Source organism: Pseudophryne corroboree, assembly GCF_028390025.1.
Source record: "Pseudophryne corroboree isolate aPseCor3 chromosome 3 unlocalized genomic scaffold, aPseCor3.hap2 SUPER_3_unloc_38, whole genome shotgun sequence".
Taxonomy (NCBI): Eukaryota; Metazoa; Chordata; class Amphibia; order Anura; family Myobatrachidae; genus Pseudophryne; species Pseudophryne corroboree.
In genome coordinates this window covers 1,107,164-1,122,870 of record NW_026967528.1, presented here as the reverse complement: position 1 = coordinate 1,122,870, position 15,707 = coordinate 1,107,164, and the positions used below count along the sequence as shown (strand labels likewise).

The 15,707-nt window shown below is 43.2% G+C and overlaps 1 protein-coding gene across 1 annotated transcript; it reads left to right on the top strand.

Moving 5' to 3' along the window:
• Positions 1 to 14,417: 14,417 nt before the first annotated feature.
• On the top strand, positions 14,418 to 15,690 carry LOC134984141 (uncharacterized). The gene is made up of 2 exons (XM_063949768.1): positions 14,418 to 14,539; positions 14,615 to 15,690. The coding sequence occupies exon 2, from the start codon at positions 14,623 to 14,625 to the stop codon at positions 15,298 to 15,300; it is 678 nt and encodes a 225-aa protein (XP_063805838.1). The 5' UTR covers positions 14,418 to 14,539; positions 14,615 to 14,622; the 3' UTR covers positions 15,301 to 15,690.
• The last annotated feature ends 17 nt before the right edge of the window (positions 15,691 to 15,707 follow it).

Here is a 15,707-nt window from a genome sequence, read left to right as displayed (position 1 = left end):
TGCTCTGAAACAGAAACAAGACACATAGCCGGTAATCCTGTGATATCAGATATTGATGACATAAATGGGCAAGAGCTTATTACAAATTGTGTAGAGTCAACGACACAAGATCCGCAGAATAGCTCTGATGAAGTATTATCAGCCGTTGCAGGAATACCTGGTAATACTACAACGGTTGATTGTGTAACATCAATGCCCAATATTTTTACAACGACAGCCCTGGTACACGCATCGGCTGATGCTTGTGTACCGGCGCGAGGGCTAGCGCCCGACATAGTTGATGAATGTCAAAATTCAGAACAATTAGGCCAAGACGCTGAAATACAATTTTACGCGTTGTTGGGTAAGATACGGGAAGATGTTGAGAACATGGGCGTAAAAGCCGGATATTTGTTAAAACACATTAAAGGTGTGTGCCACGGTAGTAAATGTAAACAAGACATTGTTAAAGAAGTTGTTGAGACGTATATGAATGTCATGTCAAAATACATAGATCGGTCGGTTAAGACAACTGAATTTATTAAAGCCAACATACATCATTTTGCAGAAATAAATGAAACTGATCCGTGACTAGGCATGCTAGGCAATGGTTTGAAACGTGTTTTAAATTTAAATGACTGTAAAAAAAAACCACGAATTAAACCTTGTTTAACATACAAGATCTCACAGTTATTCCGACGCGCAAAGGTGAAACAGGCTGTAACAACATTAATCAGATCGAGAAAGCGCAAGCGGCACAGGGAACATGCGGTAGGTGGTCAATTGAGAAAACGCAAGCGTCACAGGGTACATGTGGTAGGAGGTCAGCACAGTGCGAGGCATGTAGATTTAGATCAATCTCCACCCCATGCATTACCGAATGACGAATCACAGGCTGACAATATTGAGCGCGATGCAAGCCCCATATATGATGATGCAGGCCGTGTTGAGTCACCCGGTAATGACGAAGGTCGGCAACATGTATACTTAGAAGCAATTAACCGCTATGAACGACAACGACCGAATTTCAGAGCCGTTGAGTACCACAATCACTATCGGTTTGTTAATTTGGATAGGGTTACATCATTTGTAGAGGGAGTTCGAGCCATTCATACGGCTATACAGGCCATGCTCGATGATGTCCTTGCGGGCGTGGATCCTGCCGACCGCGTTCAGCTTAGATTGGAGGGGGGTGGGTTACACAATGCCATCTATTCGCATCGTAAGCCGCAAGAAACATTAGACGCTGCCAGTTTTTTGAATCAGATTACAAACACGCTTCAAAGTAACGCTGAATTCTTATTATCCACAGGCTTAAGATTTGTGATCAGTATTTTTATGAACAGATCAGGGTCTGGTTTGACTGGGCGTAGTTTACAACGCCTGCCCCAAAGTTTAATAATAGATAAAAGAAAGAGATATCTCTATGACTTCAGACGCGTAGGTAATAACCTGTGTTTGGCCGCTAGCGTCTGTAAACTTCTGGATAAAGGTAACAATGCCGATGATCATGTAATACAGGAGAGAGCGATACAACTACATAAAGCTTTGAATCTGCCGCTTGATAAAGCGGTCAGCTTTAGCGATGTTGCAATTTTTGAAAATTATTTAAAAGTATCCATCAATCTCCTCTATTACAGTCAAGGGTCTTGGAAATACTACAGTGCAGACAGTCGTTACAAAGACACGATCTTTGTGCTATATCACGATTGTCACTTTTATGGGATACTCGATATCAAAGCGTTTCTTGGTGCCCGATATTACTGCGTCCGTTGTCATAGCGCTTACCATCATAGAAATAATCACGATTGTCTTTTCTTTTGTAAGGCTTGTCACAGGCCGGCTTGTATTGACGACGGTGTGACGGCTTTAAGGTGTTCGGTGTGTAGGGTATTTTGTCGATCAAACGAGTGTTTAGAGCTACACAAAGCTTTAGCTCTTGATCACAAAATATCCTGTCTTGAACATGTATATTGTGACAAGTGTTGTCTCTACAGGCGAACAGATCATAACTGCAGAGGCCTAAAGTGCCCCATTTGTAAGGTGTTCGTTGATGGGTTTTCGAACCATTTGTGCTATATACAAACCATCAAGCCGGAAGAGCCCACAAAGAAATACATCTTTTATGATTTTGAGTGTATGCAGGAGACGGGTGTGCACATACCAAACTACTGTTACGCTTTAACATTAACGGGTGAGAAAGACTGGGAGTTTAAGGGTGTTGCGTGTATCGAAGACTTTGTAAAGACGTTCATGAAACCAAAATTTGAGCATTACACATTCATAGCCCATAATGCGGGTCGCTATGATGCGTATTTTGTGCTGCGCCAGCTGATTAAGGAGAAATTAAAGATTGAATTATTATCTAGAGGCGGCAACATAATGTGCATCACGGTAAAAGATTTGAAGATAAGATTTATCGACTCTTTAAATTTTTTACCCATGCGGCTTAGCAAGTTACCAAAGGCGATGGGGTTTGACGGTACCAAAGGTTATTTCCCACATTTTTTTAACACAGCTGATAACCAAAATTACATAGGAACTATGCCGTCAATAGAGTATTTTGGTCCACAATACATGATGCCTGATGAATTATCTGAGTTTACAGCTTGGTATAAACAGTGTGTACACAAACCGTTTAACTTTCAAAAAGAGCTCGTGCGATATTGTAAAGACGATGTGAAAATATTACAAAAAGCTTGTGATGCTTTCAGATCTGCTGTTATAGCCATGACAGAACAGGAGTTTCTAATAACAAAGAAAAAAAAAAAGGTTGTGGTTAAACGTCACATCGAGGCTTTTCAATTAGTCACGTTGGCGAGCGTATGCATGGCCATGTACCGGTGTAAATTTTTACAGGAAAAGACACTGGCGCTTGTACCGGGTGATAACTATCACAAGACGCAGAAGCGTTACTCAACGCCCGCCATACAGTGGTTAATGTACATAGAACACAAAGAAGGGGTGAGTATAAGACACGCTTTACAAGGGGGTGAGAAGAAAGTTGGTAAATACAGCCTGGATGGTTATGCCGTGATTAACGGCACACCAACTGCATTTGAATTCCAAGGTTGTTTTTACCACGGCTGTGGTGCTTGTTACAACGCCGATGATAAAAACAAACTGACTAAAACGACCTACGGTCAATTACACCACAAGACGCAGGTAAAGTTGCACTACCTTAAACGTTGTGGATTTCAGATACGTGAAATCTGGGGTTGTGAATGGAAGTCTATGCTAGATTCTGATGCGGATCTACAGGCTTTTCTGAAGGGTAAAGATTTACCCGAACCCTTGGAGCCACGTGATGCTCTTTATGGCGGGCGCACAAACGCCATAAAGCTGTATCACAAAACAGGCTGTGATGAAAAAATACACTATTTTGATTTCACCAGTCTCTATCCGTATGTTAATAAAACCAAAACGTATCCTATACAGCACCCACGCATTATTTATAAGGACTTTGGTGATGTCACAAAGTATTTCGGTTTTGCCAGGGTTAAAGTTTATCCACCTCGTGGCCTATTCTTTCCGGTTCTGCCAGTTAAAATGGGCGGCAAGTTAATGTTTCCATTATGTCGCACATGCGCTGAGTCTGGACAGACTGAGCCGTGCGTTCATGATTCAGAAAAACGTGCGCTCATCGGTACATGGTGTACCGTGGAACTAAACTTGGCTGTAGAAATGGGGTACAAGGTATGTAAAATCTATGAGGTGTGGCATTTTGATGAGAGATCTGACAAATTGTTTTCAGGCTACATTAAAACGCACCTCAGGGATAAACAAGAGGCCTCTGGTTATCCCGAATGGTGTACAGACGCCGAGAAACGCCAAGAGTATATAGACGCCTATCAAAAGAATGAAGGCTTGTCTTTACGACCCGAACACATAGAAATCAACCCCGCTAAAAGACAAATTTCAAAATTGTTTTTAAATTCCTTATGGGGTAAATTTGGTCAACGTAGCAACATGCCCAATACGTGTCTAGTGACCGACCCCGACAAACTTTTTGAATACGCGTTCTTACCGTACTATGACGTGTCCGCTTTGGATTTTATTGACGATGATACAGTTATGGTAAATTGGAAGTATGCCAAAGACCATTACACCAGGGGTGCAATTTCAAATGTAACTATAGCCATCTTTACAACAGCTTATGCCCGTGTTGAACTGTACAAACTACTGTATAGATTACAAGATAGATGTCTTTATCACGACACCGATTCTGTAATTTTTGTCAGTAGACCCGGTGACTGGAGCCCGCCATTGGGTGATTATTTAGGTGAGTTGACCAGCGAACTGCCCACAGGCACCCATATAACAGAATTTGTCTCAGCCGGTCCCAAGTCATACGGCTATCGACTAAACAACGGAAAGACCTGTTTAAAAGTTAAAGGTATAACGCTCAATGTTGATAATGCGCAGCACGTTAACTTTGACAGCCTGAAAGAACTGGTCTTAGATTATCCTTTAAACCCCGAAGGCGATGACCAGAAAAAGGTTGTGATCCGTCAACCCGGTATAGTACGTGTGAAAAAGTGCTGGCAGATAGAGACGCGTACTTTGCAGAAGACGCAAAGGTGTGTTTATACTAAACGGTCTCTTACGGACAACTTCACAACACTGCCGTTCGGCTATTAAGATGGACACCAGATTTCAACACCCTTTCTCATGTATTTTAGCGGGGCCGTCCAATTCGGGTAAAAGTTATTTTGTCAAAACGCTGTTGCAACACGCTGCAACACATATGACTCATGTACCTGATAATGTTGTTTGGTTTTACACCTGTTGGCAACCTATATACGACCAACTTCTGCGTGATTACCCCTGTACGCGCTTTATAGAGGGGTTACCAGAGTCTTTTAGCGATGATCAACTTTTTCCCCCTGATAAGGTTAATTTAACAGTGATTGATGATTTGATGGACGCTGCAAGTAATAATTCTGAGGTTGAGAAGGCTTTCACAAAGTATGTACATCATCGTAATCTCAGTATCCTGTACCTTGTCCAAAACATATTTTGTCAAGGTAAAAAGAGCAGAACTATACATTTAAACACAAAATATATGGTCCTGTTCAAAAACCCCAGGGATAAAATGCAGGTGGGCATTCTGGCTAGACAAATGTACCCATCGAAACATCGTTTTTTTCTCGAATCCTATGAATCCGCGACGGCTGCCCCTTATGGGTATTTGCTGGTTGATTTAAGAAACAACGCTCTTGACGATTATCGTTTACGAAGCGGCTTATTCCCACCAGACAAGCCTGTCGCTTTTGTCATTAAGAAGCGTGGTTCTATAAAGCTATAACAGTACAACCTTTAGTCATTTGTTGCCATTCTAACAACGGTGAACATGTCGGGGCGGATAAGACGTAATTGGGTGCTTTTAAAAACGTTAATTAAAGCCACACCAATCCAAAGAAATGCTATTTTATCCAACGCTTCAAACGATTTAGTCACGGCCATTTGTGAGATAGCGCTCAACACGCTTAAAGGCAAAATACCGCTGTCTCAACGGCAGCTGAACTACCTTAAAAAGAAGCGTGCGCTTATAAAATCACTTTGTAATAAGAAATGTGCCATTGGAAAAAAGAAGATTCTGGTTAAACAGTCGGGTGGTTTTATCGGCTCGCTGCTTGGTTTTGCTATACCGCTAATTACAGGACTATTGTCTAATCGCTGATGGAGTACGCTGAGAAAATGTATCTGGTGCCTCAGAATCAGATAGAACGTTTACATAATAAAACGAACAGCGACGACATACGTAAAACAGCAACGCACGGTCTAGATGTAGAGATCGTGAAAATACTACAGAATAATGATTTATCAGAATATGAAAAAGCAAAGCGATATACAATGTTGTTGCAGAGATACCTGGTGTTGAGTAAGCAGGCTGATAGTGAAATGTCAACTTTAGCTCTTTTATCACCCGTTGCAAAATCTGTTGATGAATCAAATAATACGACACAGCCTATTGCCCCCGATGCTGTTTATCATGAGCTTTTGAGCGGTGTTAATGACCGGTATAAGAAAAACTGTGAAATACTATTGAGTAAAATGACACGCTCTAAACACATCACAGACTGGAACAGTAAAGGGGAGTTTCTGTACAAAGGCGTCACTGTGCCTGGTTCCAACATGTTAGATTTAATAAGAAGCATCACGCAAAGTAACGGTGTGTCGATCCGTAATATACCGAATGGTTGGCCTGAATTTATGCGGGCTATGTCTGAATTGAATATTCCCTCAACCGTCATAGCCAATGCGGGGAATAGAATGTGTTTAGAACGATTAAAAGCTGAGATGCAGGATGACTCTGATGGCGCTGTGACATCGCCCATGTCGTTACAAACCCTTAACAAAGGGCGAATAAATGTTTTAAGTCCCCCAGGTTTAACAACACCGCATGGTTACTTACTGCCTAGGAAAAGATCCGTAAATCTATTTCAGGATTCACAGTGGCTGAAACTATAACATATAACTAATTTATATTATTTTTATACACTGTATTTTGTGTTGGTATTTTGCGCCACAATGTTTAACTTATGTCAATAATATTTTATGTAATGTTTTAAACTCATCTTTACCGTGTTATATATATATATATATATACATATATCAATAAAATATGCTTATGCTTTATAAAACAACGTTTTGTTCTTTGTTTCTATTGCTGTAAACGGAAGAAATTTCAAGCACACGATATAAAGTTTAATAAACAACGTTGTTTATTAGAAAAACATCATAGGTATGATGCGTTGTACATAAAACGTATCAAACAGAATGTTGATTACAAGTTACACAAACAATACAACGTTGTGCGTAACACGCTTCACACACAGCGTTGTGCGTGAAACGTTTTATGTACAACGTGTCATTGACACGTTGTACATAAAACGTTTCACGCACATGACACGTTGTACATAAAACGTTTCACGCACAACGCTGTGTGTGAAGCGTGTTTCACGCACAACGCTGGTTACAAGTTACGCAATTCTGTATATATCTATATGCATAATGATTCAGACAATGGCTTCTTGGTAGTCGTCTTACAAAATTTGAAACAAAACAATCATTACGTTTTGTGTCATCACTAAAACGGGCCAGTACATCCACATATTTGTATTTTTTACACATGTAAAATATAAAGTATATGCAATATTGACCGCAAACGGTACTGTTAAAATTTTGCAACTGCATATTTTGGTGATAAACACTTTTTGAATTCAAGTTTAAAAAATGTATTATTGCCTTTGGGAATAGGGGGCTGTCAGGGGCTAACCCGTAAGAATCAAAAAAGTAACATTCACGTTGTTCGTTAAAATAAGCTGCCAACCAGTGCTCACCCGGCTGCCCGCTGCTATGCGTATTGATTACAAACGCGCAGGGATATTGCAACAGTTTACTGACCGGTAACATATCGCACGGATACGTTCCTTTAAAAACATGCCTTGTGCTTTGCACGGCGTACAGAATACAGTTTATCTGTAATGTGTTCATTTTTTCAGCAGCGTAGTGTTAGTTTATTTCATTTATAGATAATCGTACAGCACATCGCGCCTTTGATTAATCTCGATGATGTTATCAAATAGTGCGTATATTATCACATTGACTGTCCGGTCCAACGCTTCTGCAAAGCGGAATTCGGCACGTAGATTGCCTGTTCTTATCAGGGAAAGGTGTTCTCCACACTCCTGTTCTGGTGAAAGGTCAAAAGCGAATAGCGTGTAGCCCCTGAGGTACTCTTCGCGGTCAATCAGTATACCATTGTCAGATTTCTGCTTATTTGTGATTTGTATGAGTGACATATACTCTCTTACAGCATTACCGCTTTCAAAGTCGGGTTGAAATGGCTTGGCGGGGTGCGGCGTTCCATCCAGATAAAGGGACGCAAAACTTACATTTTTATGTTCAAAGCACAGGGGGTTCCGGTTATGGATTCCTGAAAATGATTCGTTATCCACGAAACCTGCTATAACTGTTTTCGGTACTTGTCCTAAAAATAAATTTTCTAGATTAAATACTCTACTGCCTGTTGGTACGCTGTAGATTTTCATCCCAACGCGGTCAATCGCGTATTTCGCGTTACCGTTTAACAGAGCCTGCGCGTGCCCAATCCGCACGGCCGGTGAGACCTGAACTCTTTTCACGAACAGGGATGCAGCTGTGATCTGTATTTTAAAGGCATCCGCCTCAGACGTCATTAAGCAGAATGCATCTTTGTTTCTGGTTAGTTTAATCTTCAGATCAACGGCGTTTAAAATTAGTTTATGTTGATGGAAGAGGTCGCAGTGAAGCGGGCCTAGCAGTTCAACAGTGCGACTCTGCGCTGTTGCGCCTGCTCGTTTTTTGAATCCCGTATTCGGGCCGTCCAGCGCCGTGTTGTTAAATTCACCATCCACATCTTTGTAAAATAGTCCTGTTGTGTGTTTTGTTGACAATGCGTCCGAGCTGTAATTTAATATAGTCTCAATGTACGCGCGGTATGCGTAAAGATTGTTGGATTGTGATATGAGCCTGTCGCCCAGAGTTACATCCACTTGGTTGAATAAGGTCGCTATTGGGTAATTAATAAGCGCGACCCGCGCACCTTGCGGTATCGGCGTGTTATCGGTTCGTACGATCTTGCATGTCACGTACAACAGCGTATTGTTCAGATCGTAGTAGTGTTCACCGCTGGCTGCTATATAAAATTCAAGCGGAGCTGTGTCGGATAACGCCGCTAAAGGTTGAACTTCGACGTATAGACTTTTCTCTATGCTAGTTTGTGTCGGGGGCACGTCAAAAAGATCCAGCTCTGTTTTTGCACATTCAACGGATTCGTGGTGTATGAAAGACATGTTTAAAAAATATCACCAACGGCACTCTTCGGCTTTCTCTTCTTCTTTGAGTTGCGTCGTCTCTGTTTTTTATTTAAAAAGGGTATGTCCCAAGGCGGAAGCGCTATCATACGCTTCCGTTTTCTTTTAGACACGCCTTTTCTTGTATATATTAGTCCTGAACCGTCTTGCTTTGCTTGGTTCGCCTCGTGTATCTTATTCACAACGGCCGTTGTGGCTTGCCCGATAACATCTTTCGCTATATTACGAACCGCTGTCTTCATATGCGGTTTAGCCAACTCTAAACCTCTCCGGAAAAGAGGAACAGCTTTTCTGAAAAGACTTCGAAAAATACCGCCTAAACCGCAGCCGTACATGTATGCGCTGCCGTGAAAACCTGGTAATCCATTACCGGCTTGAGATTTATAATATTGCGCATAGAGCCCCGGATCGCCATAATTTTTAACAGCGACCATTCTGCTTAGTTAATAAAATTCAGTTTTGCGGCGTCTGAAGTGTAGCTTCACGATCGCTTTCCCAAACTTAAATGCCATGTTCTCGTTTTGGTCGTTCTTTATCTCTATGGCTATCGTGTCAAAATGTGTTTTGCACAATGGTACGTAATCGGGTTTCTCGTATCGTATTGTGACAACCTCATTGTTATAACCCTTCATTTCAACAGTGCGAAGTAGCGGTACATAACTATCCCCGACCCGTTGGTGTTCGATAATGTCTGTGTACACGTACATCGTATATTGGCCGCCTTTGATGTCGGCGCATGGTTTAGAAATATTAGTTTTAGGCTGTAAACCCAGTATCCATGTCAGCTTAGAACCGGCGTGGATTTGATACAACAGTTTGCTGTCACATGTTACAACGCGTGCAAATGGATCATACGTTAGTCTTAATCCAACGTCCAGTTTCAGTTGTACAATTTCAGCGTTGATTACGTTCAGTAACGCCTCGATTGTTTCATAAAAACCGGGTTTAATGCACAAACTCGCGACTCTCGCCACCGGCTGGTCCGCCGTTCCATCCCATGATAATTGCAGTCTACAATCTTGTAAATCCAATGTATTCCACGTATGCGGGTATTGTATCTCAGTAAGTGCCACTTCCCATTCGCCATTTAAGTCTATCGGTTTAGCCAACTTTGTCGTATAGTTAGAAATCTTATTTTGCGGGAAGGTAACAGCCGATGCGTTGCTGGGTAAGGTTATGTAGAACGATTTGTCATCCATCGCTCGTCTTGTTAGATACTGATGATCTTTATATGTCTTTTATCACCGATGCTGCGACCCAACTGTTAAATTTTGCGGGGTAACCGCGCCACTTGACTAACGCGTATTTACGGCCTCTGACCGTCTTATTTTTTAAAATCTTTTCCACTTTGTAAACTCTGTTATAGTTTTTTGGTATGCTTTGAAGCTCTTCGGGGTAAAAACTACCTGTTATAACTTCACCGTACAGATCTGCCAACTTATAAAGCGGTTTAATCCCTTTAGTGTTCACACTATGTACAACAAAAATCTCCTCAGAAAAGCTCTGTTCGTAACCTTTCTGAAATATGTCCTTATATTTAGAAATACGGACGTGGTCACCGATTCCTAAACAAACTGGGGCTTTCTTACTTCTAAAGTAATCACCGTAGGTCGTTTTGAAGACACTCAACGCGTTAGAGTCATTCACATCGTTTGGAGCGCACTTAATCGTTCTATGGTATGTGTTATTATAGCTGCGTATGAAGTCTTGTAAAACGTCTATATATCTGTAGGTATTCTTTGCCGTGAAATAGCGCCACATGCGTGTTTTTAAAGTCCTATTGAAGCGCTCTATAACAGCCGCTTTCACATCGTTATTGGTCGTGAAATGTTTTATACCGTATTTTTCTAACACCTTTTTTAGGCTTCTGTTTAGAAACTCTTTACCATTATCGGTTTGTAGCTTCATCGGCACATCACCGCGCTGGAATATTTTTTCAAAAGCATTAGCGACTGTTGCTGCATTCTTAGCGGTCAGACTTTCACCCCACACCCTCTTACTGAATATATCGATGATTGTTAATATGTATTTAACGCCATCGTTGTATTTTGACAAATCTATCAGCGAGACCAAATCGCATTGCCACTGTTGGTTTATACCCGATACACAAATCATGTTCCTTTTATAGTTTTTTCTTGCTGGCTTGTGCAGCGTGTAGGCGTCTTGTTCTTGTAACCACTTTCTTACGTCGGATCTTTTAAATTTATTTTTAACCGACTCATAATATTTATCAATACCGCTAAAACTACCTGGTTTTAACACTGTGTAATATGCATCTTTCATCCGCCTGATTTGACGCGCCGCGTTGCGTGACATACTGCGACGGGGTGTTGCGCGACACTCTGCGACTGGTGTTACGCGACAATTTTTAATACGTTTTAATATCGAACACTATAAATTTATATTAATTTTATATTAAGCGATATAAAACACTATCATTTAATATTAAAAGGGGGCGGGTCCTAGGGCAAGGGGGCGTTAACAACTGTCAAGTTTGACAGAAAGGTTGACTTTATCTACTGACATGTGGTGTCGTTTGTTTGCCAAACCTGTTTTTTCCCTCCTATTTTACCACTGGTGTACCTCCAGAGTGTGCTGGGATGATTTCTGACTAGTTTAGGGTGATTTGGAGCAAGTCTGTGGCTGCCATGCGGTCGACATGTTGTGTCGGTTGTCAGTCAAACCTGTTTTTTCTCTCCTATTTTACCACTGGTGTGTCAGCCATTTTGTGTGTCAGACATTTTGTGTGTCAGACATTTTTGATTTCCAGTATGTGCAGGGATGGTGTTTTGGTCCTGCTTGAGAACTGGGGTCCCAGCAGCATGACATGTGATTGCATTTAATTATGTAATGTGGTAAATGTAAATTTATATTTATATATATATATATATATATATACACACAGAGTAAAAACCACAGCACTCACCGCACCAGAAGCGGGGCACAGCTATGCACTTACCACTCACAGGGTGGGGTGCATGTAACACTGCACTCTCCACCACAGAAGCGGGGCACACAGCTGCACTTACCACTCACAGGGCGGGGTGCATGAAGCCCATGACCACATCGCTCTAATAAATACAAACAGAGAACCCAGCACTCACCAAAGTAAACTCACTTATCCTCAACAATTCAATAAATAAATGATGGGGGTTTAGTTGGTGGATTGGCCAATGCACGGAAGCCTGTATACCGATTCAAGGTACCCCACCTTCATACAGGTCCTACACTATCACAGAGTCTTAAAACCTGACTACCACACTGCTGCATCATCTGCCTGCTAGATGTAATGTGTACCTGCCACAGACTTTATGGCTTTTAAAGGCACACTAGTCACCTATTGCACTGGCTCAAAGATGATTGCTAAAAAACAGCTGAGACAGGTTCAGGATAATAAAGTCCACACAGGGTGCATGAGAAAGCTAGTGGCCACGGTTAATAAGAGCTAACCATAGATTAACCCCTTCATATACACACAGAGTAAAAACCACAGCACTCACCGCACCAGAAGCGGGGCACAGCTATGCACTTACCACTCACAGGGTGGGGTGCATGTAACACTGCACTCTCCACCACAGAAGCGGGGCACACAGCTGCACTTACCACTCACAGGGCGGGGTGCATGAAGCCCATGACCACATCGCTCTAATAAATACAAACAGAGGACCCAGCACTCACCAAAGTAAACTCACTTATCCTTAACCTGTCTCAGCTGTTTTTTAGCAATCATCTTTGAGCCAGTGCAATAGGTGACTAGTGTGCCTTTAAAAGCCATAAAGTCTGTGGCAGGTACACATTACATCTAGCAGGCAGATGATGCAGCAGTGTGGTAGTCAGGTTTTAAGACTCTGTGATAGTGTAGGACCTGTATGAAGGTGGGGTACCTTGAATCGGTATACAGGCTTCCGTGCATTGGCCAATCCACCAACTAAACCCCCATCATTTATTTATTGAATTGTTGAGGATAAGTGAGTTTACTTTGGTGAGTGCTGGGTTCTCTGTTTGTATATATATATATATATATATATATATATATATATATATAAAATTATTATTTTTTTTTGTTCTTTTTAAAACAGAGATGTCCAGGGACAAGCAGACCGACCCCCCCCCCCCCTTCCCCCACCCCCTCGGATCTATCCCTGCATAGCAACGAGGAGTGGGAGCCGACCCGGGAGAAGGATACGACCGACCAGGCATCCAGTGACCAGCCGCGGTCGTCAAGGGCCCATGAGAAATCTAAGAAAAAGCCTAGTAGAAAGGTACTGACAACACCTGCAGACACAAATAGCATTCAACTTGACCCACCCTAGTTTACGCACTGCCATGCACACCTACAGGTATATGTGCGCAATGCCAGGGATACTAACACTCACAGGTACATACCGATCTTATTAAATGCATGGGTTTTTTTTTCAATTCCTAAAGGCAAGAAGCCAGCCAGAGGAGCAGTCGGAGGAGGAAGCCTCTGGTGAAGATGCAGGACCGAAAAAGCCGCGTGGACCCAGATACACTGAGGCGGAAAACTGTTCCCTAGTGGATGGCGTCGACAGGTCCTACGACATTCTGTATGGACCAAGGGCACAGACCACAGCAGCTAGGACAAAGCGAAGCATCTGGGATTCCATCGCGAGCCAAGTCACTGCAGTATCTGGAAACCGCCGGAGCACCAGAAACTGTATGAAGCGGTACAGTGATTGCCGCAGACAGACCAAAAAGAAGATGGGGATTCAGCGCCGACATGAGACAGCTACGGGAGGTGGCCCGGCTCTCAATATGAAGTGGCTACCCTGGGAGAACGTTATTAGAAGGTGCATGAACCCTGCCATGGTCGAAGGAGTTCGCGGAGGTGTGGACTCCAGCCATCCGATGGCTTTCCCGAGGAGGAAGAACCGCCCAGATGACGGAAGAAGGCGGGAGACCAGCCGTCCAAAAGGAGGCCTGATGGTAAGAATACATTCACATGAGCTGTACTAACGAAAAAATTTTGTATTTGCTAATGTGAGTTTTTTTGTTTTTCAGACAGGCCTGCCCAGAGGACATCACCTGCGCACAGGACATCGCCAGCGCACGGACCGTCACCTGTGCAGCAGGCATCAGGAGCGCGCATATCGTCACCTGTGCGCCACAGTTCGTCATCGCGCAGTTTGTCACCTGTGCACCAGACGACGTCAGCGCTCAGACTATCACCTGTGTGCCAGACACCGTCGGCGACCACACCACAAGATGGGCGCCAAACTACTGCTCCTGCGCGCAGGCCATCACCAGATCGTCGTCTCTCCAGGAGCTCTGGGACTGAAGAGCCTCAAGACACAACCCTTGTGGACCCATCACCCGATCTGTTTGAGTCTACAGGGTTAACAGACGAGACTTTTCTTGGGTTTGAGGACAGCCGTGCAGACGTATCCAGCCAGACCCTTGAAAAGTCTTCAGAAACGAGGACAAGTGGAGCTCCTGGAGCAGCGGCACCACAGGATGGAGAAGGTTTGTATTTTTTTTTGTGGGGGGGGGGGGGGGGGTCAGCAGTTGTGTAAAGTTTATTAACTTTCCCCAAAAAATTATTTTGCAAACAGTGGTGCCACGGACCAGCAGCGGACTAGCTTCGGGGATTGGTTCCTACTTCAGGCCGGATCTCCTACAGGAGTCGTTAGAGGATGACGAGGTGGAAGTGCAGCAGGCTGCAGTTGCTACATCCCTGTGTGAGTAAATTGAATTGTGAGCCTTCAAACAAGTGTATGATGAATGTGTATAATATTTTCAATTTTTCTTTTCAGCTGCCCAAATGCAAGTGGTGGCAGACATCCAGGAAGGGCAGAATCCCTCAACTGTTCAGAGGGTTCACACCCTGGCATCGGAGATTGGGACCCGCCAGGATACGTACACAAATGTCGTGGGAAGCAGACTGGACAACATTGAGAGGACAATGGAGAAAATGTCCAACAGTCTGCAAGAACTGCAGAAGACTCTTTCCGACAGCACGGCCACAATACTACAGATCATAATTGAAGATCGTAGAGAGAATAGGAGCGTACTTAGCATTATGTCCGATTCCTTGCTCAAGCTTGTGGAAAATACCTCATGTCTGGCAGAAAGCAATAAGAACATGTCGGAGAGTCATCGACACTCCTCTTCCAGCCAACAGCTCATCGCAACCACACTGCAGATGATCTATGATAAGCTCCCAGTACCAGCTCATCAACACGCTGGTGATCCACCATATCCGCCGTCGCAAGCCACAAGGACGCATCGTACCCTTCCTCAAGTCCCATCCCAGTACAGACAGTCACAGATGTACCAGGGATATACAGGGATGTACCCCACCCCCCAGATGCCTCCACCACCGGCCGCACAATCTTCAGCAGCATGGGCACCGAGGACCAGTCTACATACTCCCCAGCCTCCCAGGACATCCACGCCCTATCAGGGGGAAGAAGAGGATCCGGACAGACTTCCACCATAAACCCGGTCGTATTATTTTATTTTCTTTTAAATGTTTTTCATGTATCCCTTTCTTCCCCTCCCATTAGTTTGTTGTTTTTCTTACTATTGTTTTTTCTTTGTTGGCCTTCCCCACCCGTGACCGGGTACTACCAAGGAGCTTTGTGTAGGCATACATGCGCGGGCATGTATGCGGGCGCGTGTGGTAACGGATGAAAGCTCCTTGCGGCTACATGTATGATGGGCCAAAGAGCTATTCTGATACCCCCTTTTTCTTTCAAAAATCCTTTTTGTAATGGTGTACAGTAGGCTTTCATTGTGTGAATTTACTATTCACTAGTCTGTGTTTTTGACTTATTCATAGGATTGGTGAGGAGAAATGAAGTGGACGGCATAAAGTTGTGTTGTGCGTACCAAGGTGAGTAGAAC